The following is a 25,886-nucleotide window of genomic DNA, read 5'->3' as shown; positions in this document are numbered from 1 at the left end:
AACCATAATCCTTATTGTATTCTATTGGGATGTTCGGTCATAAACAAAAAGTAATGCATAATTGTGATGGGGAAGGAAAAATGATGCACATGTTTAATGTTTTACAAATAAAACCTGAAAAGTTTGGCATGTTATCTATATTTAGCCAGTACATCTCTACCATCCTTGCATTTCCATCCAGGTCTGGCCTAAGCTTGGGGTACTTGGGTCCTGGCAGGTATGTCACTAGGGCTTTGGGTCCAGGCCCACTTATGTCTTTGATACATAAGTGGGCATTGGGGCATATTAAGCCGGCTGTTTCATTAGACACACACATACACAGTCTCATTGCACCTGCTTTCTCCTTTATGTGAACTCAGACTGGGCGTTTAATTATGTGTTCTCGGAGTTGTCAGAATGTTTGGTGTGGCTTTTCTTCTGGGGTGGGGTGTGGTTGGGTAGACGCTCTTGGATAGGACTGGGTTTGTTCCAGTTCCTGGTATTTTTTGATTCCCATCCTGATTGGAGGCAGGGCGATAGGGATCATACAGATCTGAATGGTTTGGGTGAGCTGGCTCTAGCTGGAGTTGTTTCAGGAAGGGGTGGGCTTGGCTTCTTGTTGGGTTTTAGACTTTGACTTTGGCCCTGTGAGCCTGACTAGCCTGAATGTTAGTGAATCCACATCTGGAAGGGGATACAACCTTTTTTTTACGGTGTGCAAACTGTGCCAAACAATAGTGAATTAGGTTGTACTTTTTGTTGCAATATTAAAGTTAAAGAGTTAACTGATGTTGCCACTTCAAACGCTTGTAGTAATCAGAGATCCTTTGGGAATATTAGCTCCTAATCGCTTGATCTGCATAGTTCCTGGAAAGCCATGTCTGTGCTACATAAATAGAAAACTTTCTTGGATGGGAAGGAGGAGGCGGGGATGGAGCTGCCCTGGAGATGGAGACGGATGTAGTTGTTGATTGGCAGTGGGGTCATGGCCCCGGAGGTGACGGGTCTTCTGTCATCTGCTAAAACATTTGTTTTGTGTGTGCGTGAGTGCGTTGAGGCAGTCGAGTGGATGTGTTCCAAAGAATCTGGATGAACTTCCTGATGAAGATGTCGACAGACGAAAAGATTCATAAGATAAGACCAGTCATCATCCATGTCATCTGGGGTCTGAACTTTGGCCCACATCACGCAGCGTTTAGACGCATCGGACACTGTTTTGAAACTCTAGCACCAGACCCATTTCGGCTTGCCAGTTTGTCCATCACGAAAGAGACTGCACCATGTCACTGGCTGTCATTATCCACGCGCACGCGGATCGCATCGCCCTGAAGCTCTGGGGCTTGCTGCTGATGTCTGTCAACAAAGGAACGGTGGCTGCTCTGCCCCAGGGCGAGTGCTTAGCTCGGTGGAAATCATCCAGTGCTTAGCTCGGTGGAAATTCATCTGCAGGATTAAGGTTACATTAGAAAGCGCCACCTAAAGGTCACGGTGTGGCGCATTCCAGTCGACAATCTCCGCCATCAACTCCTGAACCTTTGTTACACACAAACACTCCCATGGAAAACACACACACTCGGTGATGCGAAGTTAAGCCTTAAAACCTTGTGTTGTAGATGATGTCAGCCACCCTGATGAGACAATAATCCGAGGTTTGCAGTTGAGGAAGACAGAGATGGGCAGCCATCTTCCTCATCAGCTTGATTAGCCTTATGTTAAGCAGAATCCCTTTTTAAAATAAGAAGCCGCTTAATTGTTGACCGTGGAGGTTTTTGAGTATCATGTCTATGAAACAAAACATTATGAATCCTCTTCATTAAAAGCCTCTGGGCCAGTCTAAGGTCTTTTATATTTCCTTCATTTTCTTGCAGGATTGCGCTCATTACCTCCATTCATGTTCCCATTAACTTTGACCAGATCCTCTGAAAAATTAAAATACATTATCACATTTCATCAGGGAGATGTTGTGTTCAGGCTAATGTTTTTCATGAAGCCCAAAAAGTTACATTTTGGCCTAATCCAGAGCACCTCCTTCCTCGTGTTTGCCGTGACCCATGTTGCTCGTGAGAAAAGTCCTTTCTTTTAGCAACATCTCTCTTCCTTCCAGTCTTCTAATTAAAAATTAAAATGTTTTTAGTGAATAACAAATTGTAGCCTTATGTGTCAGATTATCCCATCTGAGCTGCAGATCCTCCGGAGTTATGATGGAACAAAGTTTCAGTGGTGTCCATACATAATGATACGTTTCGGTGTAGCATATATTTCATTTTCAGATGACCAAAGCCATTTACTGGGGGCACTGCAGAGTTTGAGATGTGGCCGGTCTCCCTCGGTTTGTGTCATTGAACCAGAATTAGGACTCAAGATGAGCTCAGTTTGCTTCCTGGCCTACTGTACAGGACGACAACAGAACATGTAAGTGCAACCCCAGCCTGTTGTTTTGCAGAGGACCAGAACTCTTCCCCAAGCAGACCAGCTTCGGAGGACTTTGGCTTGTTTTGACAGTTGGACTTTGAGATGTTAGGTCGGACTCCTGAGTTGGATAAACAGTGTTTGTCTTTGACTGAAAACCCCCACCCCACATCTGCAAAAGAAAAAAAAAAAAGGCGCTTCAGGAATGAGGAAACACTCACTTGTTTTTCCTACAGCTTTCATTAATTGGCGACATGGGTCAAAGGTTCACCATACAGTAAAACACAAGAACGGTTTAGTTTTGTTTCGGAATGAAGACGGTAAGATGCCTGCTGCAGTCATGCGATCATAAATGTTTAGGCGTTTAAACTGTCATTCATAGATTCATTATCAAGTGATGTTTGTTTTTTTTAAGATATAGTAACATTGATGTGGGCACTGATGAGCCTTAGACAATCGTCAGGCACAAGAAATGTAATAAATGTTCTAAAATTTCAGAACACCTTCACTTCTGTTGGCATCTCAAGACAAAATAAAGAGCCTGGAAGGTCTGACAAGTGTCTGGAGTAAAGCATCCACAAAGCACACAGTGCAGGGGTCATCAGCTGGGTTCAGCTGTGGGCCAGTGTTTTTCCACATTACATAACACGGGGGCTTCACAGTGGACATGCAGGTGTCACTTGTACATGTGGAAAATCTATACTTCTATCTGTGGCTCAGATCCAGCCAGAGAGCGAATAATTAACTCTTTGTTCGTTCGCTGCTTCATCATGGTGTCCGTTTGGTGAGGCATTTATGGAGCTGAGATTAAATGAAATAAATTGATAGAACATCTTAAGGGGAAAAAAATGCTTTAGAGAATGAGCTATTGGGAGGATAAAATGTTTATGTCACCATGTGCTTTCTGCCATTTTCATAGGATTTGAGGCTGTTTTGATGCGACATTTTAAGAGAAAAGGAAAATAGAAATTTCAATCTTTATTCTTACCTTTGACTCTCCTAAAATACACAAAAATATTCCTTTTTTTTCCAACAATATTCCCATTTTTTTGATAATGCATCTGTATTTTTACCAGACATTACTGTTCGCTGCCCTGAAAATGCGGTTTTGCTGCTCCATAATACCCACATTCCTAAGAATACTACAAATCAGGTAAACTGTGAGATTATTTAAAGACGCAAAGAAGGCCCACACACATTTAAAACATCTAATTTAAGAGCTAGTATGGAAAAATTATGGTGTTTTTGAAACTTTGTTACAATTCTTATGTTTTTTATCACCCTGCAGAAATCTGATAATTTTTTAATAATGTGGGTCTGGGAACTCCACCCATGGGTGAACTAGTCTTGTTGTCGTCTTTTAATTCTCTGATATTTTGTCTGGTTCTTGATTTTTCCAAGTACTAAAGAATGTAGTGTCTTCCGGGTGTGACCTATAATAAGTTCCACTTACCTGCAACCTGGAGCTGGATATGACGTCAAACCCGAGGTAACGGCTTTCTAGCTAGTCGGAATTTCAACATGGCGGCGCCCATAAACCTAGCTTGAAACGGCTCTTAGAAACATTATGTTAAGCTTTACTTTGGATAAGGAAACACCACTTCTAATTTATTCTTTAAAGGGGTTTTAAATGCTGGTCTTGTAAAATAAACATGTTTTCACCACATCTTAGTTGATGTGACGGTCGGCCATATTGAAAAGCGACGCCCCCATTACAAGTCGGGTCACTCCCAGTTTCCCAGTGAGAAATGCAACTTCCGAGTTTCCAGTTTTTGTTTCGGACTGGGAAGTCGGAATTTCCCAGTTCCGAGAACGACGGGAAAGTAGAATAAACACACACACTCACACACACCCCGGTGTGTTTCCAATTAACTCAAATCCCAAAACCACAATCCTTAACTCCATATAATTTTTCAAGACATTAATTACTAAACCTCTGACATTCTCTAACTCAGGATTGTGGCTTTTAGCAAATGAAAAATAATTTTGGTAATTCTGACCTGAAACGGGAGAAGTTTGAAAACATAGAAATTAAAATAAGTGTCTGTCTATTCAATATATGCACTGCAAAAATACAGTCTTGCCAAGTATTTTTAGACTCATTTCTAGTGCAAATATCTTAGTAAACTTGAATTAAGACAAAACTAATTTAAAAGTAATTTATCGGGCAAGATATAGGATCATGTTTTAAGTAAATAATTGCTAAATATGGGTGAAAAAGTGCTTGTTCCATTGGCAAATTATTTCACTTATGATGGGGGGAAAATTGTCTTGGTATAAGTAAATTCATCTGCCAATGGAAAAATCACTTTTTAACCAATATTAAGAAATTATTTACTTAAACGAGCTGCTATGTATTGGTGAAAAGACACTTGTAAGTTAGTTTTCACTTATTTCAAGTGTAATGAGTCATTTGCACTACAAACAAAGACCAAATATGCTTGGTATTTTTAGTTACCACTGTGTTTTTGCAGTGTGTAAACTTCTAGTTTCATCTGTAGCTATTGTCATGACAGGTGGTCAGAAAGGGTTTGCAATTATTCTAAAACAGACAAGAGAGACGCAAAGTCTTACATGAACACATTTTTATTGCAATAGCTCTATCGAAAGCAAAAAACTTTTGATAAATATAAACACTATGCCGATGCTCAAATCGCGTTCGAGTCCCCCTCATGCCCCCTTTTCCCTCCACGGGGAAACAAAAAGGGAGAAAGAAAGAGGGGAAAAAACAAAAAGGAATAAAAAATAAAACATGAGATGGGCCACCTGCTGAGGTGCCGATCAAAACATGAAAAAAAAAAAAGCAACAACTTTCTTTATTTACACAAGGAGGATTTCCATTTCCAACACAGATCCCTCTTTTTTTTTTTTTTTTTCCTCTTACACGGGACGTACGTCGCTGAAAAGTAATGCACATACGAAGGATACACACCTCCTCTCTCTTTCCCGTAAAGCTAACAAACAACAGCATTCAACTCGGGAAAAATAAGAGCACAAGCAGCAGGGCAGAGCGGGAGTCGCTTCTTCTCCTCAGCTTCCACCGAACCTCATTCCAAAAATCAAACGCATTCAGAGGTGGGTGAGGAAGAAAAACAACCAAAAAACAAAATCATAATAATCATCTTGATCCTCACGTTTACCTCCGACTAGTAACTGTACTACACAGCAGCAAATAAACTGGATTATAGTTACAAAAAAAAATAATTAGGCAGGTTGTTTTTAATACAAATAACTGCAAAATGCCTACGTAATTTAAAAAAAAAAAAAAAACATTTTATTGTTCTGCTTTTTCAAAAAAATACGATTTTTTTTTTACTTTCTGTAAACTAGAAATATGAAAGAAATCAAAAGATTTGACAAAAATCAAAACTAAAGTTTGCATAATAATAATAATAATATTGATAACGCATTACCTTATGTCATTTCTGCAAGGATATACGAGTCTCCTCATTTTCGTACCCATTTAAAAACAACGAGGAGACATCTGAGGTTGCACTGTTGCCAAAAAACAAAAAAAAACAAACATGAACCCAAACTTTTCTGGAAATCGAAAGAGGTGAGAGAAATTTTGAAACGACGGGGTGTAGAAGTTGAACATGAAGGCAATCCAACATGGACATTTCTGAATAAATTAAGAGGGATTAGTCCACAAATCCCCACAAAACTAGCACTACCAGTATTTTTTTTTTTCCTGCCATAGCATTAAAACCCAAGCGTAACACGTCGCTGTAGCATAGTAAGTACACAAAAAAAACAAAAAAACTAAATTTTGCAAACAAAACAAAATAGAAAATAGAAAAGAAAAACCATCTCGTTTATCTCTGGCCGCTGCGGCCGATGTGGGATTAAATCTTTGCTGGATCAAAGGCGGTAAAAGGAGGGCGAATGAAACAAAACAACCTCGAATTGTTCGGTAATATACATGTAAGACACGTCACAGGCTTAAAAACAGCATTTTGTGGAGGTTATTCTACAGTCTTTATATCCCTTTTACCTCCAAATACATGAGGGGGGAAAAAAAAAATCTGTAACCTTCTCTACATGACAAATTTCCCTCTTCACCTGTGTCCTTCTAAATTTTGTCAACACTGGAACTTAAAAAAGGAGGAGGCAGTTCAGTCGGGATGAGGTTTAGCCCCTCGTTTTGATATGGTACCCATCCTGCTGACGATGCTGTGTCAGTGAAAGGCCGTGATCTGGCCGTGCAAAATTAAAAACGGAGGCAAATAAAACTATTAAATACAAACCAAGTGAACATCAAGCGTCTCTAAAAGACAGAAAGCACGGGCAGAAACGGTAAAGAAACAGGCGTAGTGACGGCATGAGAAAGGAGGCGGTGTCCGGTGTGTCCCCGCCTGCTGCACCTGGGCCGACCGCTCGGGTTACTGGAACCGTCTTCTGACGTCATTTCCTGCCTCTGACGAACACCTGCGTGTGAAAAATCCTGACCGACCGAAATCAAGAGCCTGTGAGAAGGAGTCGCCTTCGTCAGAGCGCGGCGCGTCATTCATGCCGCGTTTGGCGCCTGTACCTGCCGTCCACCACGCTCTCGCATGAACTGTAAGGACCGCACGTGAGGTAAAAGTGAAAGCAACACACACAAAAAAATAAAGGAGCCACAAATGTGTTTCTACTTCAGTATAAACAAACAGCGCTTTGTGCAGAAAACTGAAACAAACCAACAAGCAGCAGAGAGGGGAAATGATACGTATCCACCAGCAAATTCTGAAAAATTGTTATTTTTCCCCAAGCAAATAGGTCAATTTTTTTGTTTTCGCACTGATGCTCTAGATTGGAAAACGTAATGGTTCTTAAAACCTGTCAAGCTACGCTACACTTTCTTTGTTTTAAACAAATTTAAATTCAAGTCTTCTCAAAAACAATTAAAGCTTCTGTTTTCAGTGACACTTGTTCCCCTTTTGTTTCCACTCCATCGTTTATATTTTTAAGTTTACAAAGTGAGACACTTCGAAACTGCTGAACTGTTGAGGTTTCCAGCAAAGGAAGCCAGAGCTAGCATGTGCAAAGTGGAACTGTCCTGATGTTTTCAGTCGTCTCCATTTCCAAGCGGATTTTTAACAATTTCCACTCTGAAGAGTTTTTTTTTGGAAAAAATGTTTAGTTTTTAGTGGCAACAAAAGTCAGTTTGTATGCAGACAAGAGTTGGAAATGGAGCAGAAAACAACAACGTTAGTTTAGATATCATTAATACCCCTGGCAGATTTGGGTCTAAAGTAATCTCAAAATTTAAAAAAATAAACAAACATTGACTGGAAGTAATATTAATGAGTTGGAGCGGCTCAACCAGAGTCAACCTTTACTTTTTATATGTTGTAGTTACTCTGACATGTTTCAACCTAAGAATGTGTTTCACACAGGAAGATTTTTGGTGGTGCACAACCTCCAACTTCCATTTCTTGTGCAATTAAAAGCCTTATATAAATTGTCTAAATACTGGTGGAAACTAGCAAAAATATTGGCCAGAATTGTAGAAAGTAAACACAAATGGATTGAAACTATTTTCACACAAAGTTTCGCTTTGAGTAAAAATTATTCTAAATAAAATCCACCTGGGGTTTGAATAATTTCATCTGAACTGTATAAGTGATAATCAGTCATGGTATTATTAACATACTGACTACATCTGCAAACGAAAAATACTTCTATACTGCTGGCTGTCTGAAAGTGTAAACAAAGGCAGCAATCTTAAAATGTAAATGAACACAATCGCCTTTTAGTAGTACAATTGCAGACAAGATGGAGTTAGGAGGTTGTGCGTCACCAATCTTCTTCCCCACAAAAACATGCAGCGTACGTCTTTTCAGTCCGAGTAAAAACATCACTTGCTCCAATTCTGAGAATAATGTTCTTAGCAGTTTTCCTTTTTGTACGCCTTTACTTTTATATGTTGCGGTTCCCCTAACATGTTTTAATTTAAAAATTTGTTTCACACAGGAAGATTTTTGGTGGCACACAGTCTCCAACTTCAATTTCCTTATAGAATACTCATTCAACATACCATCAGCTTCAGTAAAATTGACCACCGTGCTAATTTATTATGAAAGTATAAAACATTTATTAAAAAAATATATATATATATTCTGAATCTGGAATTTTAATATTAAACTCCATGGTGGACATACTGCTCAAATTCTTTGTTGCAATCTATTTGGCTTTGGTTTTAATACTCCACAAAGTACACAACCTAATTTTTACACAAGAAATATTGTTGGGTGGTCTCAATCCTCTAAAATGTATGAGAAAATTAGCTGCTGGTGTGGATTTTTCCGCAATATCTTCCCTCTCTGCTGAGTACCTTCAGTCTAGGAAGCAAACTATGAAATGTACCGGGACATCTGTACCTGTTGTACCAAATAAATAGATGTGCAGTCAGTAAAATAAATACTGTAACGCTGTACATTTTCTTACTGTAGTAATACACAGATACTGGTGCAGTATTGCAGCAGATTTGGGAGCCGTGTTGTACCTGGGAACTAGCGTGCTCTCCGTGTGTGTGTGTGTGAAGCTAAAATGGACCCAGCCACAAGCTTTGTACTAAACAAACTGAAGAAATGTTAAAAAATATATATGTGCATATATCTATAAAGGTCTTCTACAAAAAAAAAAAAAGAAAAATAAAGTTAAATTAAATAAAATTGAGGCTGGATTATCAATAGGGTACAAAAGATTTATGGTAAATGATGACAGAATATTTCAAGCTTCCAAGTTCGTACCATAATGCCGGCGCTTTTAACTCTAAATTTCCCTTTTTTTAAAAATAATAATAATACCGCATAAAGAGAAATGATAAAAAAAAAAAAAAAAACTGCCTGTTTGTGTTGTACACCCCTCGGTTAAAGTTCACTGACCGCTGCGTGCTGGATAGCAGTTTTGAACTAACAGGAGGGGGTGGGTGGGAAGAGCAGCAAACACTGGCAGCATCACTCGTTTAAGGGGACGATTAACAGGACAGGATATGCATATAAAACATAAAAACATTAACAATGAAAAACTTAAAAAATAATAATCATAATAATAATAATAATTAAAAAAGGAACAACCCGCAAGCGTTTTTTCTGGTTTGTCATGTTGAAAATGTTGTCTGTGACCAGATGAAAGCAGCTTCTCAGTGTGACTGAAGGTCAAAGGTCACTGTTGGAGGAAGGGGCGGGGTGTGGGGAGGGGCTAAAGGTCAAAGGCAGAGTCAAGTGCCCCGAGATAAGAGATGACGAGGAGCATGAGGAAGAGAAGGAGGAGGCAACATGGTGGACCTCTGCCGCTCAGTCTGCAGAGACAGAAAAACAAATTTTAAAAATGTGTCATTTGGCAGGAATCAACCTCCATAAACATTACGGTACATGGAATAGTTAAAGTGCAAAGTCTTTTGTCATGTTCTCAGCCTGGCATGTTGATTGGGAACAACATGCCATGATTGGGAAATGCAAAATCCCAATCCCGGATTGGGATTTTGCGTTTCAAAATCCCAATGAAACGCAAGCATGCGTTTCATTGGGATTTTATGTGAGGAACCAACATAAAGTAGCTAATCATTTTGAAGTGCATTAAAAGTCTGAAAAGTGTGGCGAGCAACTGTGTTCATCTGTCAACTTCCCTGTAACTGTTGAAGAGAAGCATCTACTCTGCTTAGTTGTCTGGAGTTGTCACATCATGTTTTGTATAGATGTTTTATGAAAGAACACCATAAATGTACAGATTTGATCAAATGCAATATTTCTGTTAAACATAAACCAACATTACAAAGAAAAAAAAAACCCTCGCCATTTCCTTATTACAAAACTGTGCGGTTTTAGTATCAAGCACTTTCCGAGGCTTGAAAACACCTAAAAGAAGCTCAAGCATTTTCAAGGATTTCAAGCACCATGTAATAAACAAGTCAATTGCTCTGGGTAAGTAAAAAAAACAAAACAAAAAGAAGAGGCACTCCTAAAAGTGGCGAGCAGAGATCAAAAACAGAAAACATGTATATGGAGGCTTTATTGACAGCCAAGTTGGACAGAAAATATTAAGTTTTTTCCAACATTTTGAAGCACATTAAAAATGATGTAACTGAAAAAAAAATCTTAAAATGACAGCAAAATATAAAAACAAGAAAAAGAAGACTGCCAGAAAAACAAGAAAAAAAGGCCTGCTAAATAAGTGTAGGTAGTGGACTTTGCTGCCAGAAGACACAGACGCAAACATACACACACACACACACACACCAATAAGATAAAGTTTGCTTCTTGCCCTGCCATCAAGGCCGAGCTCCGGCTGTCAGGTCGGGTGTCGCGGGCGGCCCGGAGGCCCCGTTTGACCTGTGCCATGGCCGCCGTCCAGCTGCGTTATTCCACTGAGAGCAGCGCTTTGTCTGACAACAATGTCAGAGAGAACCACGACACAATGCAGAAGCTTTGAAATGGGACGGGAGGAGGAGGAGCACTGCCGGAATGCTGCTCCCCTGTTAGCCACCAGGATAGAGGGAGGCATGGAATGATAGAAAGCCAGGAGGAGTGAGGGAGAGCAGACGGTGAACAACAAGGTTAAACCGAAGCACAAACAGGTCCTGGAAAGCAAAAACAACACAACAGGAAGTGGAGAGCAGTAGAAGTAGTAGTATAGAGGAAGTCGCGTACTGATGAGCTGAACGATTGAAATGTGAAGGTGAAATAAGTGCATTTCTGGAGTGATGATGCTAAGAAGCTAGCAACACAATATGCTACGTCATTCCTTCTAAACAGAGTTTTTTGGGACAGTTTTCAAAAAACTGTTTCGATCTGGAAAGCACATAAACATAACGTGTTTAATAATGGCAGACAACTGAAGCAAAGTTGAAATGTTTTCTACATTTCTGCAGCTAATCTTGTGGAGTGATACACTTCACTTTGAAACACAGAGGCCGTTCGGCAGACCTGAACAGCGCCAACCAAACAATGGGCTGTTGTGAAATTGTACATTTGTAATATCGGCTAACATATGATTCGAACATTTTTAATTTGTCACTTCAAATTGGCTACATATGACTAGCCGTTAGCTTCCCCCACATGAAGGGTTTATTTACCTTCCTACTGCAGTGAATCACAACCAAAGAAAATCCAAACTAACCTTTAATATTTCATATGGGTCTTCGGTTCAGCGGTAACCAGAACTAGCCCTATTGGACAGCTATATTTCAATGTTGTAGTTTTACTTTAAGTAAAGCTGCAGTATGCAACTTTTATAAGCAATGGTTTTTTTTTTTTTTTTTTTTTTTTACATATTTATTAACTGTCAGCATGTCGTTACAGTAGAACATGAGAAAAATCATCTGTGAAAAAAATAGATTAAAAAAATTTTTGTTCTGCTTCCTTCCTGTGGTCCTACTGCCACCTGCAGAACTACACCGGTCCCAGTCAGAATCAGCCAATCAGAGGAGGAGGGCCTTAGCGCTGTCAATACCTTCGGCTAGGCTACAGCTAGTTCCCCACACCAAAATAAAAATAAATTATACATTTAAAATTCTCTTGAAAATTAAGCAAATATTTGGAAATTGGCAGCCGTTTGGACACCTTATAGTTAACAATATAAATGATTTTTTAACACTTTTTTAATGCTAGCCATGCTAACATGCTAAAGGTAGATGCCCAGGTCCCTCTTGAAAATGAGATCTAGATCTCAATGGGGTTTACCTGGTTAAATAAAGGAAATATATATAGTTTGAAATTTGAACTCTATTGTCTTGGTGCTAAAGTGTTAATAAAACCCTGTTTCACAGCGACTCCTCCCCAACACACAACATTGCATCCGTTTCTAACATGTATAATTAGTAAAACAAAGATCTGGAATAAGCCATAAATATTTGATATCTCTACAAATCAGAAACAGAAATCTGTGCTTCTATGGTACTTTCTTTTTTTAAAAATGTACAACAGCTCTATGCATTTAGCCGTTTAGTAACATACCCTTTAATCATTTTATATTGTTTCATGTTCTAAACAAAACTTAAATGCAAACTATAAACGAAAAGGAAAATAAAAAGGGCTGCAGAGTTTGAATAAATCCCACAGGCTCACTGCAAAACCAGTAGTGTAGGAGTGTAGCTATGTGCTAACCTGTTGTCTGTTTTCTTAACATTCTGAATCTTTATATATTTACACAGCAAATAACAAGCTTTAGCTAAACAGTGCTTAATTATAGCCGCGACAATAAAACAAAGTTGACTCTGAACGTGGGCATGTGCGAGGCAGCCAGAGAGCGGCTGAGGGAACGTCTGAGGTCTCTGGGTTTTTCTTTGCAGGCCAGACGCGGACTTTGATCAAAACAGCGCTTTCAGGACACGGGCCAGGCCGACCTGAGCTGACCTCGCTCCAGTGTGCGTACGCTCCCACACTCGCCACAGAATTGGGTTAGAAAAACACTGTTCACCAAACACCTGCGCTAGCCAGGGGCTCCTGATGTTGTTGCAACACATGCAGGTGGCTCAGGCCCACCGCCTGTCTCTCCCTCCCTCTGTCTCAGCCCCTCTGCACTCGCTGACTCACCGCCTCTCACTCTCTGTCCCTGCGCGTCCCTAAAAACCCATTCACTCGGATCAGACAGACAAAAGGCATCATGGGAGTAAGCCACGAGCCGGGGTAATGAGTTTAGCCGACATCGGTTGGCGTGGCAGCCGAAGCGATGGTCTTTCAGGAGCAGACTACGGGACGAGGGACTTGATTCCCTGTCACCTTGTCAAAAAGTTCAAATTCAAAATACTGGATTTAGGTTGTTCCCGTCAATGAAATCTTCATTATGTTGTGTAGATATAGGCGGGCTGCTCTAAGTGAAGCATTCATTAGGCATTATTAGATAATGGATATGAAAGTAGCTCTCAGTCCTTTGTCTGCACTCAAATGTCATCAAATGTTGAGCTCAGCAACACGTTTCCATTGACTAGGATGGAACACATAACAGAAACTATGACGGAGTATTAGGGTCAGACTAAGAGTTTTTTTTAATTGGAAGAATGAGTCATACAATTAGTTGAACAAAGAGACAAAAGTACCAGAAGAAAGTCATAAAATGACTAGAATAAAAGCTGTTTTAATGAGAGCAAAGCTTTGATCGAGTTCTCCAGGTGTGACATGGCCGGCTCGTCTAGAACGTGATTCTTTCTTCAAAATCGACTCAGTAATTTGTACAATTATTTCAAAGTCCTGAGACTGATAATAATTTGACGTGAAATATTAAGTATGTTCCATCTGTAAAACTGATACCAAAGTATAACTTCCCAAGATGTCAAATGTTCCTCATTTTAAATGTCTTATTGTTCACGGAGTATAATTATGACTTCGTTCTAGCAGTATTACGACTTTATTCTGGCAATACCAGTTTATGCTCATATTTTGACTTTATCATCATACGACTTTTTTCTTGTATTGTTACAACTTTATTCTGGTGAGTTTATTCTCGTGTCATTGCGTCACTTTCCTTGTACTATTATGTTGTTATTCTCACAATACGATTTGTCATACGACTATTAATTTTCTATTCTGGTTTTATTATACTTTATCTTCGCATTATGAGTTTTTTATCGTATTATTATTTATCGTAATTTAAATTTATTCTCATATTTTTATTGCCGTACGACTTTATTCTTGTAATACCACAACTTGGTTCTCGTACGACTTTTTTCTCTAAATGTGACTTTTCTCATAAAATGACTTTATTCTCGTAATTTATTCGTTTTTCCTTAGCCTGGCCCCAACACTCGTGCAAGTAACAATAAAATTGCACCAAACGCTACAAATAACTGTGTTGGTGAAAAGTTAAATATTAATGCCAGTGAAGTTTCTTTGCATTTACCACAATTAAGCATTCTCATTCATTTCAACATCTAAGGAAGTTAAGAGTTCAACAAAGCTGGATGACAGCAAACAACAAGATAAATCCATAAAGGATAAACCCCCCTAAATAAACATTAGCACACATGTTCAGAGTTTGTTTTTGAAAAAACTCTCCAATGTCACATTCCTGTAAGTCCAAAGGTAGTCCGGTCAAATCTTGCTTGGTCATCGCAGTGTGCTTGAGAGGAAAGGTTTACTTTTTTTCCCACTGGGCTTCAACAGCTTCCAGAAAAGCCTCAGTGATAACAAAAAGGAATAAACTTTGAGAAGCTGAGGAAATCTAATCTTAACCTAACCATAGGCTCATGGAGGCAGCCTCCCAAGGTCTGACCATTCAAAAGTCTCAAAAGAATCTGACTCTACAAGCCTTACTTATCAAGTAAAAATGTATGAATAATACTGAACAAGCATGACTCTCTTAGAGAGGTTGTTAAAAATTTAGCAGCAAATATTTGGTACTTCGAGTAAAGATTCACTGATATAAAAATCTGACTCTATATTGATATCCGGTATTAATAGTTGCGTTGTGGCCAACAACAGATATTTATTTAAACTGGAGAAGCAACATTCAGTGTTTTTGAACAAACTTCCAGAAAACTGCATCAACTATGAACCCATCTTTCAGGAATGATTCCGCTCCGCCGGTGAAGTGCGCAGTGCAGAGGAGCGCAGCAAAGACGCATGCAGTTCAGGATTACTGATGTATTAAAAAAAAACAATTTAACATAAAAACAAGCGTTGCTTAGCCTGGCGAGTGGGACAAATAAAGCCTGGCGTCCGATCAGGCTCAACATACACTGGGGGAAACCCTGCACCTCATACAGAGTGGTGGAGAGGTGATGCTGTGGGCTGGTGTTGCCACATTATCTGGGCTCCTTTTGGTCATTTGTTTGGCCATAAACTCCCCTGGACAGTAGCAGTGTTATTGAAGAGTTGCTTCGTATTAAACTAATAGAACATAAAAATCTGTTGAATATAAACTCATAAATCAAGGTTTCAGTCTATGATGAGGGCAAACGTTTGAGTGAACAAACATTTAGAAATTAAGCAACTCCTCCAAAAGATAAGCGATACAGTTTCTGTGCTAAAGCATTCAAATGACTTATTCCAGCCAACCAAATGTCTAAAAAACATCAAGTTAAATATTATTTGTATGGTGTATATAGTAGCGATGATGGCAAAAACAACATTTAGTGTGTTTGGCATGGGAAAAAGCAGCTGCTGTTTGTTTGGGCTGCACAGGAAGGTTTAGATAGATCCCCCAAGGCAAAAACTGCTCACAAAGAACCGCTTCTGGATGACATTTAAAACTATGAGAAACACCTTGAAATTCTCTAATACTCCAGGAATTTGGCGACCATTGGGAATCCGGCTAGACCCAACACGCCCAGAGTTTTGAGGTTCAAATTCCTCTTTTAACCAAATATACCCCAGCATTGTCTGGTTGCTAGATTTATATACTCCGATGAGCCCCCCTCCCCCCAAAAAACTATAAATTAAAGTTCCACTCAAACAGGAAATGTGATTCTAAAATGATTTTTCAGGTGCTGAAAGGTATAAAATGATCAAAAAAAGTCACGATATGTACAGTTTCAGGAAGCCACAAAATCTTTCCCCTGACAGTCGGATTGCTAGCTTCAAATCAAAATTGCTTCGTGTGCAATCCTCGTGGTTAATAACTCTAACATCTGTCCGCCAACATATGAGGCTATTTAGGAGGTAGAGAAACTGCTGCGTGCAACACACACTGGTACAAGTGTACGGTGGTGGGTTGGTTAGGTGGCGGGGGGTCCTGTTACGAGCAGCACATGCCTCAGACCGGCCCATAAATTTATGTCAGTCTCGAAATAGAGCTGTAAATATAGAAGGGCCTTGCTGTAGAGGTGGGAATGAGAGAGGAAAAGGGCAGCCTTGCACCATCTTCACATCTTCTGGCACATCTTAGTCCCCTGCTGGATTCCCCTTAAGTGATAAGCCTGCCTCACACTCCTGCCTCACGTCCTTTACCACCTCAGAGGCACTTATCCTGGGATGATTTAGAAAGAAGAGTCGGTTCTCTTGCCGGTGCTTTAGCAGCTACTATTTCATTTACAGTTTGCCACCTTGACATCCGCCATCGTTCGCTTTTCTCCACTTTACAAGGTCTTTATTCACAATCAAACAAAATTCAACTCAACTGACTGAAATTCACTAATGCTGGCCCACACTGTGACTACAGCCAGCGGGTGAAACGCAAATGGGGTTGTGTTTCCTTTGCGGAAACATTGGCTGATACTAAGGCTGGGCGATATGGCCTTAAATCAACCCAACATTTCTATTTGCATCTGCAAATAGAAGAAAATGTGTACTTTTAGTTAAGAGTCACCAAAGAAATAAGCACAACTGAACAACGCTAGAAATATATAACTTAAGTTCCAACTTCCTTGCTGAAGACAAAATATTCTTTAATGAATTATATTTCAATTACTCGTTTCCTTTTCAGTTTTTCTTTTTTTTTTTTTTTTAAATTCAGGTAAGCTGATTGCAATTTTCTGGCTGATTCTGTTTTTTAACCAATAACAATTTAGTAGCTCAAGATAGTGGTGAAGTTGCTAAGTTGGCTGGAGCGGTGTTGCCATTACTAATTGCCCCCATGGAGAAAGGAAATGTGGGAGAGAGTCTGTGAGTTTTTTGAAGAGGAATTTTGTTTACAGAAACATTATACGTTCATTTTGTCATTAGAACCAAGGCCTGCAGAGCACCATCATCTGGAAACCACTGCAATAGCTGTGTACAATTCAATTACAATTTCAATAAAAACACCAAATTTGAGCTATTTTTTTTTTATTATTCTCATTATACATACCAAATTACATTTTCAAGATTTAGCCAGAAGTCTTCTGCCAACTGGATAAGAAAAATCAAATCTACACAAATCAAAACTCAGCCTTCACCTCAATCCATCCCCTCCCTCCTGGTCTCCTGTGGGTCAAGAATCCAGGTGTACCTCAGTGAGTTCAGCTCTGCCGCTGAGAGGAAACGCATTCCCGAGTGATGATGCGCTTCCTCTCAGCTCCGCTGTGTGTCTTAACATGCCGCCGCGGCAATTACGGTGCCGCATCAAAGGCTGCCTGCCATGACTCAGTGCAAACAAACGCACATGGACCTGGATGCAGGGGGGAAAGACTGCACACACACCGGCCGACACATGCGTACGACACTCCTTATGTTTCACGAACGTGAACTGAATAGATTCTACATAAACTAGCAAGCGGATAAACAAACCGGTGATGAAAAGGAAAAGCAATCTGACGTAACATTTAAGCACACAGTAAATAAAGGGAAGCAATCAACCTGGTTGGTAAGGCTAAAAAAAAAAAACATGTATATGGAGCATGTCTACTTAAATAATTTAATAAGCTGACTTCTGGAAGAAGGTGCTCTAGTGAGACTTGACAGATGATGAATGAAAACAATTGCAGGAAAATAGAGAAACAAAACCTTTAAGATGTTGCAACGCAAAGCCTGTCCGTGAGTTAGAATGGTCTAGTCAAAGTCCAGACCCAAATTCAATGATAATACTCGAGCAAAACTAAAAACCCAATCCAATTTGACTTAGTTGTTAGTACTTTGAAGAGAAAGGGAATAATTGCAGTCCCCTAAAGAGCAATTATTTTTAACAACCATTGCAATTCAGTAATCTTATATACACGTCTTCTGAAATCATGATTTAAAAGAAAAATACAAAGGTACTTTAAATAAGTAGATTTCAAACTAAAATGTTATTTTCCTAGAGACATCCCCAAAATCATGAGTGCAATGCGCAAAGCTGCGAATGTCGGAGTGTCCACAGTGCTAGGTCGCTAATTTGGGAAAAGGATCTGTGACGGTTCGAAACTACAGAAAAATCTAACTCTGATCAGGAACAAAGTGGCAGTAAATGCAAAAGTTTCTCCAAAGCGAAAGACTGGAAAGACAGTAACTGATAAAATGATACAGTTATGTATTTCTGTACGTAAACTGGATGAGTCTGTTGTGAAATAGCCCTGTAGAAATTAATATGACTGACTTGAATTGTGGAGACCATTTCTAAAAAGTATGCCACTATACTAGACTAACTTGGAAATCAAACTTAAAAACCAACAAGCATATGTACGGCTGTATGTTTTCAGGTCTTAAAAAGTTATGGTTTCAAAAAATATCAAGACTTAAAACAGTTCCATATAACCAGGATAAAAGTTACAAACTGAACATTTCCAAATCAATTCAATATTTTATGCATGTTACGTTTCAACTTAGATAACAGAGCAATTTGCAAAACAATTTCTTTGAAGTATACAGATCAGATAAACTGCAATCGGAGATAAACAGAAGAGATTATACGGAATAGTCTGTCTTTACAGACTGCAATCCCACGTTTCTTTAGAAAATGCTTTATAAATCAGTTTACAGAGCCTTATTCAAAATAAGGTCTTAATTACTTCAATACAATATTGTTAAACATGAATGGGGAAGGGGAAGCAGTATGGAACATTTTTTAGACTTAATAAAAGGAAAAAAAATCTAAAGATAACCTTTTAGTAAAAATACCAAGATTTCATCGTATTTTCACAATTGATATAATAATTTGATAAAGAAAAGGATCAAATAAGCTCACTCCTAATTATTTTTGCTGTAGTTTTGCAGAATATTGTTAGTTTGTAAGAGCTTAATTGATCTGACTTCTAACAATGCTGTTGCCTCCTTGCAACCAGCTGAGTGGCAGTGAACAGCAACGGGTGGGAGAGGGACGGGTCTGTCTTAATCTACGCATCGCACAACACTTCATATAGACTTCAGGCCACAGGAATGATTTTTCAGGTTTTAAATTGTACCTTTTTAAATACTTAACATACACACAACGATTGTGTTTATTTATATAGCTCCTATTTGAACTGCATTACAAATCCCAGCTAAAGGCCTTTTACAAATCCCATTCAGCGCAAATTCAACTTACATCAACACATTTCATTGCAGCATAATCTAATCATAGTCACAAATGGTCATAATCAAGTTTATAAAATAATACCAAAGATGTATCAATTAATCAGCCATAATTGGTTACCCTTTTTCTAGTGGCTGGTCATACAGGGAATAATGTATTTTGCTATTCATATCACAACTAATATTAAGAACTCAAACCATTTTCCATCTCTAAATGCATCAGCCACAAGTATGTTTTTATTGGTTTTCATTTACCGTGCAATGCCCTCTCAGATAAGCAACAAACGGTAGATGAAGGGATTTCGTTAGTTTGGTGAAAATCCAATAAATAGTTGGGATTTACACTTTAATATGACAGAGTATCAAGGCCACACAAAGATTTCTGTTTGAGTTACAAAAATAATATTTGGAGACTAAATTTATAGCATTATGACAATAAAGTTATTATATTCATAGAATAAAGATACAATATTACTTCATTGAAATAATAATATAATATTGATTCTGGTAATGAGTTTTTCCTCATTTTTTAAACGTTATTCTGGTAATGACTATTCTCGTACCATTACAACTTTCTCTTATATTACGACTGTCCTCATAAAATGACTGTCATATAACATTATTTTTGTATTATCATCACTTTATGCTGGTAAGATTGTGATTCCATTTTCGAATTATTGCTTTTCCCCCCCTTATTATTATTACCTTGTTCTCGTGATTTCTTTTTTTCCCCTCACAATGTTACTACTTTATTCCCATCATTTATTTTTCTCTTAGTCACAGCCATTTGTGACTAAGAGAAAGTACATATGTGAACCTCAACATATATGTACTTCATGTGTTAAGGTACATATGTATTTATGTATTTTAATGCATAAATGAGAATACTGGGTTTTTTTCTAATTCCTTCACTTTGTCATTTAAAAATACAATCTTCAACAAACAATCAATCTACATTTTTGGTGTTTTAATTCTATAAGAAAAAGAAAATCTGAATCAGTCAAGACCAAAATCAAACATTTTTCTGACACTGAAAACCAGAAATAAGCCAGGCTGCTCCATTCTCTATGGCATTTAAACATTATACAGTTTTTATTTAAGAATTCTAATAGAAAATAAGGAAAGTGGATTAATTAAATCACTGCAAAGCTGCACGACAACTGTTGTTCAGTTAAATGTGCTCCTAAAACAATGTTTTTCAAGGCAAATGTTTCCAAAACATAAAAATGTCTCAAGTGAATGGCTTAAAGCAGACAAAAAGCGATTAAACACAGACAGACACACACACACACACACACACAAGTAAAATCTGCATACATGCTGACAGAAACAAAAACAAGTGCAAAGACAGGAACACAGAGACGCCGCCGCCAGCTAGGGCCTTTTTTTAGGGTGACTCAGTCCACAGCTGACCTAAGATAAACCTCTCTTCATTGAGAAAACAAGCCGTCTACCAGTCTGCTGGCACAAAACGCAAATAAAAAAAGAAAAAGAAAAGCGGGGCCTAAAAAATGAACCACACATTTGTGCCTCTTCCTGAAACAGCGCCGTTACAGCCGAGGCTGCAGTTCCCCAGACAAAAGCCTTCAAAGACAACAGCTGGCAGCTTCAAGTGTCAGAAACAGAACATCTCACAGAGTTGATTTAGAACAGAATACACACTTTAAAGAGCTGCACATTGATGTAAAAGGGCTCAAAATAGCACAGTTATTTTAGACCCATAACACTTTTTTTCCCTTTTACTCACTTCTAATTTGAAACAAAGTCTGAGGTGGCATCAAATAGAAACAAGTCAAACTCACCCTTGGTTGCTGTGGTGACTCCATCTGATTTGGTGAAGTCTATGCTGGCGTAGGCTCCATTCTCTGGCAGAGGTACCATTCCTGGTGGCGCCACTGATGCATTCCCGCCGCCGCTGCTACTGGCCCCTGGCGCTCCTGCGTTGCTCCCGTCTTCCCTCAGCTCCAAGGCGATGTAGTTGAGGCCGTTCTGGTAGCCGACGGACGTGTTCCTGCACTTTCTGCTGGTGCCAACCCCCGAGGAGGCGGACGCTGGGATGTTCCCGGACATGGCGTCGGTTTCTGCGTTTCTCACCTGGGCCTGGTGAGCTGGCGAGTCTCCTGCGCCCTCCAAGGACATCCACACACTGTCGAAAGATGCCGAGCTGGCCCACCTAGAGGTCTGTCCCTCCGTTTGGTAGGATCCATTGGCGTTCGGGGCTGAGGGGTTGGACAGAGACGGATGGGTGGCTGAAGACGAAGGAGTTGAATTAGAGGATGAGCTGGAGGAGAACGTCTCTGAGCTGTGTCTCCTCCTGCCTTGGGGGTCCGCTCGCACCACCTTGGGCTCCAGCTGTTGGGTCGAAGAAAAGTGAGGTGGGGAAATGGTGGACGAGGAGGTGGTGGAGGCAGGGTGACCATAGCGTCCCTCTATGACGCAAAGATGCTGCAGCATCGCTGTGGGGCTTTGAGTCCTCTCACCTCTGCTGAGGTTGAATGACATGTCCGTGTAATCGTCTCCTACCGACCTCCAGTGACCGCCTGAACCGGAGACCCCAGAGCTGTTAACCAGAGGTCGGATGTAGCTGGGCGGGTTCCAAGGAGCAACGAGGCTGGGCCTGGGCGACTGGTTCTTACCCAGACACCCAGTGGCATCATGCTGGTCCGACCCAACCTCCACACTCATGTAGTCTTGGGGAGGAGAGCAGCAAGCATCGCTGGATACCAGGGAGGGGGCTTCATCTTGAGTGGACAAGGGATAGGGAGGGGGCTGCTGTTGGTGAGGGAAGTGTTCTCCGAACTCAATATTGATATACTCTCCGGGACTTGAGGGCCCTTCGCGTGGGACGCTGGTGACTGGGACAGACCTTGTAGCACACGAGGTCTCTGTGGCGGGCTCGCCGACCCGCAGCGGGCCATGGAAACTCCTCCTGCCTAAAGGAAGGCGGGTAGGCCTCATGACCCGTCGGTCAGCCATTGCAGCAGTTGTATGGTGAGCTCCATAGGGAGGAGGTGGGTGGGAGGGAGTGGAGGTGTTGCTGCCCCCTCCTATTCTTTTTTCTGGCACCAACATTGAAGCAGTCGCAACTGACGAATACACTGGTTTGGCAGGGGAACTCATGGGTACGTATTCCCCATCCTCTCTCTCTTCCCTTTCCCTATTGGGGGCCTTATAAGAGCGGGGGAGAGAGAAGTAAGGACTGTAAGACTTCAGGGGCCCCTCGGGAGTTCCTGGTGTGTAATACACAGTGCTCTCTTCACCTGGGAGCTTGCGACCACAGCCGCTGTAGGACATGTCCATATATTCTCCGTTTTCAGGTTTCTCAGCCATGCTGTTACTTCCACCAACACCAGCAGAGACCTGGAGAGGAGAAGGAGAGGTGCCACTGCTCCCTGGGAGCATCATCATGTAGCCGTGAGAGTCCGTGGAAGATTGTGGGTTATGGTGGGCTGAGCGCGTGCCTAAAGCTGGGCTGTGGAACTGGGGTGAGTGGGAGACCTGGTAGGAGTAAGAAGAGGGTTGCATAGGCATGTAGTCAGGAGGAGTGTCCCGAGGCGACGCCGCTGCTACGCCGCACATCATGGGCATGTAGCCGCTGTCTTCCTTGGCAGAAGAGCAGGAAGAAAGAGGGGGGCGTTCGGCTCCGGCCTCCGACCTGGAGAGTGTCGAGGGACGGCTCTGCTGACTGTGTTCGGAGCATGAGCTGTAGTCGGAGCGAAGTGAGGAAGAGGAAGAGGACGGCCCACCCCGGAGCAGCCCGCTCCCAAATGGCAGCACCAAGTCTGACCCCTCATCCAGCGAGAGGTTCGTCTGGGTCATTTTCTGATAAGTGGCTACTCCAGAGGCTCCGGTCACACCGGCAGCTGCTCTGGAGAAGGAGTGCGTCCTCCTCCTCAGTAATGAGGAAGAAAAGCGCTCATCCTCGGTCGTTGAGGTACTCTCATCGCGCGGTGTCTCACATCCACTGTTGTTTCCAGAGCCCACACTGGTGCCGAAAACGTCCCGGTTCCAACCCATGGCCATGTAATCGTTGAGGCAGTTCTCCTCTCTGATTGGTGGGGTGTTGCCCAGAGAATCCGGCGTGTTACTCCTCACCCGGAAGTACCGGAAGTCACCGGGACTGGAGCCGTACTCATCGGAGGAGTTAAAGCCTCCATCGGATGGGGAGCCACATATAGAGGCGCTTGATGGGCGGGTGAGCGTGTCAGAAACAGAACCATGGCCACTGCTGGAGGAAACGCTGACTGGGCTGGTGGTCGAGGGGAAGTGGGAGACAGGAAGTGAGGCTGAGCGGGCGTGACAGGTGGAGGGGATAGCTCTGACGTAGCGGTTGCTGGTAGTGCTCGTGCCAGCATTTCCTGTTGCAACACCACTCCAGCTGCTGCCACTCCCACCGCTGTCCTGGCGACCATGGGGAACACGGGCTGCGTTGAGGTGGACCAGGCTTCCCGTGGCAGAGCGAAACGGCCGATTCATCGTCCCCTCGCCTTCACTAGACGTGCGGAAGCGATAGCCGCTCGCACCGGAACTTTTACTAGAGGGTGGCGTGCCGACTACAGACTCCGTCCTCGACCGCCGCTGCAACCCGGTCTGACTTGGAGGGAGGTTACCCAGGTGGCGTCGCGTGGTGATGAACGACATGGGGTTGGAGCCTGAAGACTGGCTTTTGCTCCTCGGCCGGAATTCTGCAAAAGCTTTCAGGGCTTTCATCGTTTCCAGGATGGTCTCGTGCATGTTCTGGGCCACCACCGAGTCATCCACCTGCATCCATATTTCCCCAGGCCCGATGGAGGAGGAGCGGCCCACCTCTATGAAGAAGAAGCTCTCAGAGTGTCCACAGCGCCTAATGTTCATCAGCTGGAGGTTAACGCAGGGGGTTTCAGAGTTCAGTTTAACGAGGTGAATGGTTTTAGTAGACAGGCATAGCCGGTAAACACCTGTGAGGTTTTTAGTTTGACCCAGTCCTTTAGGTTTAACATTAACCTGCCAAACCTCCTTAAACACAGTCCCAGGGCTGACTGTACCATAGCCATCATCTAAATCATCAGAGTCCACGTGCCCCCTCTTCCCCTCACTCATCAACTCACTGATGGCCACATACCAATCCTCCTGCTCCGTCTCGTTTTCAGCCACAATAGCAAAATATTCGTCCTTAGTGTACAGGGCAATGAGGTGTTTGTTTTTAGAGTCCGCCCTTTTGTTCACCGTGAAACACTGGTAGAGGTAAATAACCCTCTTCGGAGGCGAAGCGGCCACCGCTCCTCCGCTCGGGGCGGCCGCGGCGGCAGCGGTGCGCAGGCTGTTTCTGAATTTCTTCTCGCTGTCGTAGTATTCCAGACGACTCGGCCCCAGATGGCTGGCAGCCCGGAGCACGAAAAACCGCTTGTGTCCGTGTTTCTGCTTTCTCAAATAGCCGCACTTTCGAATATCATCCACGACTTCCGAGCTGTTAGCGACGGTCACAGCGGCGGATACATGGCCGCTGCCGCTAGCGGCGGGGTACTCGGCTGTGTGTACCTGGCTGATGGAAGAGGAGGAGGAGGCTTTTCTGCCCGGGGACTCGGTGGTGTTTTCCCCGGAAAGATGCTGCTGTGGAGCCAGCTGGTAGTGATGGTGCTGCTGTTGATCCTTTGGCGAGTCGAGGCTGAGGTTTTGGTGGTGGTGAAGGTGATTGGGGGGCGGCAAGTGTTGGTGAAAACGAGAGCCGCCTCCTCCGCCGCCGCCGATATTAATTAACGGGGAAGGGGGTTCCCCGACTGAGCCGTCTCCGTTTGTGTTGGCGGCCGCAGGACTCGTCCCCACGTCCCTCTGCTGAGGCTCTACCATCAACATAGCCGCCTTACCCTCCTGGTAATTCGTGAAGTTAGCCATCAGGGAATATAAGCAAAGGTCACTTTAGTAGCAGGCTAATCCGAGTGGACTCGGACCCCATTCTTGTTTTGGGAGACGAAGCTCCTGAGTCCGGCTAGGCCAGCTAACGGTGACTCGTACGGCTCAGATTTGCAATCCTCACACACCGGCTTTGTTACTCCGCCTGAACAAAACGCGTCTCTCCGACTCTTTTCGGCGACGAATACACTCCACCGTTGGCTTTTATCACGAAATAAAGCCTACCGTGTAGAACATGGCCACGCTCAGTCTTGCTTCTGTAACCGGGAGGATCCAGCTAGCTCCTTTAGCAATCCGTTCCCTTCTACTCCTGTACACATCTCTACGGGCCACAGCACAAACAACACATGACCCTCTGCGTCAGCCAGCAGGCGGGAGGAAGAAAGACTCAAACGCCGGCTGTGATTGGCCCATCACTTTGACTGACACGTCATGACAGACTCCTGGACCAATCGCTGCAAGATATTAGCACTTTGCGTCAATGCGTTGAACCAATCGTGTTCCAAAGATACAACAAACGTTTATAAATAGGAGGTGACTTTTGCAGGCTTTTTTACGGTCTCCAAAAAGGGATCTCGGACCTGTAGAAACAGCAACAATACTTCTGTCCAACTTTTACATAGATATTTAATGTTCATTTGTATTATAATGAAATTTTCGTTGAATAAACAAACGCTTTAAATTAAATCAACCGGTCAGTCTGTCAAAAAATCAGTTTTTATTGATAAAGCACTTACATGCAGTTAAAGATAACACAAAACTCTTTACTGAGGTTAAATAGAAGAA

At 41.9% G+C, this 25,886-nt stretch overlaps 1 protein-coding gene across 1 annotated transcript; it reads right to left on the bottom strand.

The window, feature by feature from the left end:
- Positions 1-4,956: 4,956 nt before the first annotated feature.
- LOC102236425 (insulin receptor substrate 2-B-like) lies at positions 4,957-25,423 on the bottom strand. The gene is made up of 2 exons (XM_014471532.2): positions 21,014-25,423; positions 4,957-9,673 (listed from the first exon to the last, which is right to left on the bottom strand). The coding sequence occupies exons 1-2, from the start codon at positions 25,080-25,082 to the stop codon at positions 9,669-9,671; spliced, it is 4,074 nt and encodes a 1,357-aa protein (XP_014327018.2). The 5' UTR covers positions 25,083-25,423; the 3' UTR covers positions 4,957-9,668.
- Between the last annotated feature and the right edge of the window lie 463 nt (positions 25,424-25,886).

This window comes from Xiphophorus maculatus, chromosome 14, assembly GCF_002775205.1.
Source record: "Xiphophorus maculatus strain JP 163 A chromosome 14, X_maculatus-5.0-male, whole genome shotgun sequence".
NCBI classification, from domain to species: Eukaryota; Metazoa; Chordata; class Actinopteri; order Cyprinodontiformes; family Poeciliidae; genus Xiphophorus; species Xiphophorus maculatus.
The sequence above is the reverse complement of the archived record's forward strand: the minus strand, read 5'-3'. Positions and strand labels throughout refer to the sequence as shown.

Bases quoted from the DNA above. Each gene is read 5' to 3' on its own strand.
- LOC102236425 (XM_014471532.2), bottom strand. From the start codon at position 25,082: ATGGCTAACTTCACGAATTACCAGGAGGGTAAGGCGGCTATGTTGATG.